Source organism: Sycon ciliatum, chromosome 3 (assembly GCF_964019385.1).
Source record: "Sycon ciliatum chromosome 3, ocSycCili1.1, whole genome shotgun sequence".
NCBI lineage: Eukaryota > Metazoa > Porifera > Calcarea > Leucosolenida > Sycettidae > Sycon > Sycon ciliatum.
In genome coordinates, this window is record NC_088645.1 from 40,024,520 (window position 1) to 40,027,522 (window position 3,003).

Below are 3,003 nucleotides of genomic sequence, written 5' to 3' on the forward strand. Positions count from 1 at the left end.
CTGCAAGAAAGCAACACTCCCTGGTAGCCAAACCCTGATAGCCAGTAGCTATGCATAACGCTGTCATCTGCAGCAACTAGTCGCACAACTCCAGAAATGACCCTGCCTTATATTTATTTATATTTATTACCACATCTCAAGACTCGGTGGAAACACTGGCCAATGTTAAGAGAGTGGTTGATTGCCAACCACCTTACGCTATTAGCTTGGAAACGACCTTGCAAGGTGTTTCTCTCACTGTAGATGGAGCGTCTCTGTAAGTTTGCAGCCCTGGTGATGGTTTGCCCTATGGACCACTATATAAGGGGTGTATTGTAAGGAAGAATCTACCACAGCCTACTCAAGCTCAACTGACGAGGCGTGAGGTACCCAAAATACTGTGTATTGAGCAGGGAATTGTGGCTTTTTTGTGGAGGCTTCCCAGACGTAAGGTATGGCATGCTACCGGTAAATGTGTGCTACCAGATGGAAGTCTTAATCCAATCAAGGGTCATGTTCTGCAGGAAGCGAGTGCTCCATGTACATGTAGGAGCAACCAATGTCATAACTGATACTGCCGAAGTCACTGAATTTAAGTAAGTAGTAACGGTATGACAATAATCATCCACCTGGTAATAAATCTTACCCCCGTTTCAGCTGGCAAGTTTCGAGTATCAGCAAAATACTGAGACACTGTTGGAGCCTGACTAGTGCTTGACCAGGTTGGATGTGATTGCTGTTCCCCGTAGCCTTGAAGACGCTTGGAACAGCCATTTAACTGGTTGCTGTGGTGCATTGAGTTGAAGCTATCCAGGAAAGGAAAAACGATGTCGGAATCTTCCAGTACATTTCTAACAAAAGACTCTGACACGATGAGATCTAGAGGATTGCGAGTAGAGCTTGGTCGTGCCATCATAGGCTCTGTCGGCTGCGTATGCTGTTGCTGTGTTTTAACTGGATGGCTGTAGGGGGTAGTAACATGTTGGCCAGGCCAGTCCATGGGGGTTTTATGATCCTGAAGGGGAGCAAAACAAAGGAGCAAGTAGAAATGATTGGGATATCAGTAAAGTTAAAAGGTTTTGAACAGTTTCAGCGGCAATTTTTTTATTATTTTTTTACTACCAATCTCTCACTTCTAACTGTTTAACCTGTGTGTACGAATTAAAACATTCCGTGTGCCAGCACTTTCCTCACTAAACTCATTACACTGATATCACACCAACCAACTGACTTGGCCATGCATACCGGTACTTACTTTCTTTGTTTTAGTTGGACTCTAGTACTGTAATATTAGTACTTGTTACTGAACACGTGACATTTCATTGAGTATTAAATCCCCTTCACAGGCCTAGAGCCTCTGGATAATTCTCTACGTAAAACAGATCTAAAAATACGAACAAAGATGTTGCGAATTCGGCCGTAATTTATTTATTTATTTATTTATTCAACATCTCCTGGCCCGTCCGAAGACTGCCAATAAACATGAGAGGTCAGGTGATAGCCAACCACGGCAAGCTAAAAGGGAGAAAAAGAAAGATGCTGTCAGAGAGGGAAAGGAGATAGGGAGAGAAAAAGAAAGGGAGGCACATTAGTAATACATGGGATCACTTCGGATGAGACAGTGTGGAAAGCTGGACTTTGAATTTCCTGATATCCTGGCATGTCTTAATGCTAGTAGGCAGGTTAGACCAAAGGGAGTATGCTGAGAAGAAAGGGGATTTCAAAAACAGAGAGGAACTAGCTCGGGGCAGTGATAAGGCATTGCGTGTTGGTCTAGTGGTAACAAACCAGTTGTACTTGGCAATATGTTTCGGGACTTGGGCTAGGAAGATTTTTTGCACAAGGATACAAAGATGCTGCTGATGTCGGGCAAGAAGAGGGTGCGTGGAATTGGTGAAGAAAGTGTCCAGTCCGAAAGTTGGAGCTCGCTTTGCCTGCGGAATGATTTGACAACTTCATTAGTCAGTTAAAAATGACTCACACCTGCTTCTGGAGCACACGAGAAGCCCGCCGAACCGTTTTTGTGTTTTTTTTAATTTCGGCCAGCCGGCTACTATCATTTCATCCTGGGGGTTAGACAAGGGGAAGTAGCCATGTAGGGGCGTGAGCCCGCTTTCCGACACTGGGAGCTGCAGCTCGCTCGACTTGACTCCACTGAGTGCAGAGGACCCACACCTTGATCTGTTGAGCTGCGTCGAGGGAATTTTGAAGCCAGATGTGAGACTGCGAGGCTCGAACCCCCGACCTCTTGGGTCTTAGGCAAGTGCATTGCCCAATGTTGTGATGCACTATACATGGTGATGTGCCCCTACTTATGGCATGTCCACATGTGCACACTTCTTTCATCGGCCTCTAGTACGTTCAACAGAACATGATGAGACTCGTAGAAAAAGAAAAAAAGGCTCAACCCTCCCCTGCCAGGGTACCCTGTAAAAAGATTCACAGTCTGTGGGGATTGCCCTAGTAAAATAATAAATATTACTACTACCACTAGTTTTAAAGTGGACTTACGCGGGTCACCATGGCAAATAATAATGGAAAAACCAAGATCAATCATGAACACAAGTTAAGTAAAAGAAAACGAAAAAAGGCCTAACCCTGCCTTACCAGTTAGGTGGACTTACACGGGTCGCCATGGCAAATAATAATAATGGAACAGAGGAACAGAAGTGGCATTCTGCTGTAGCCAGCACAACGGGAATGTCAGCCAAAGCTCAGTTAATTTTGGTTGAGCGGCGCGATGTCCACGGACGCTAGCATTTGGTCTCATACGCGTACTCTGCCGTGTACGTACGTGAATGCTTTGCCGCATATGCACGCAAAACTCTCCTGTTTTTTTTTATATACTATGTGCCCATCTGGACTTAACCTTTATTTGGCCGTCACAAGAATTCAGCGTATTCTTGCAGTTTTTTTTCTTTTGTGTCGGCTTGTATTGGACCAATTTAGCATGTTTATAAGTTTGAACTGAATATGTCCATGCGTTATGGAAATATTTATATGTTCCCAAAAGGGAACGTTGGC

The 3,003-nt window shown here is 44.5% G+C and overlaps 1 protein-coding gene across 2 annotated transcripts in view; it reads right to left on the reverse strand.

Moving 5' to 3' along the window:
• Positions 1 to 990, reverse strand: part of LOC135812175 (uncharacterized) — a 25,768-nt gene extending 24,778 nt beyond the window's left edge. For both annotated transcript variants that reach the window (XM_065325497.1, XM_065325496.1), the window contains exon 1: positions 626 to 990. In XM_065325497.1, the coding sequence (XP_065181569.1) occupies positions 626 to 979 (354 nt within the window). In that variant the 5' untranslated portion in view covers positions 980 to 990. The remainder of the gene's footprint in view (positions 1 to 625) is intronic.
• Between the last annotated feature and the right edge of the window lie 2,013 nt (positions 991 to 3,003).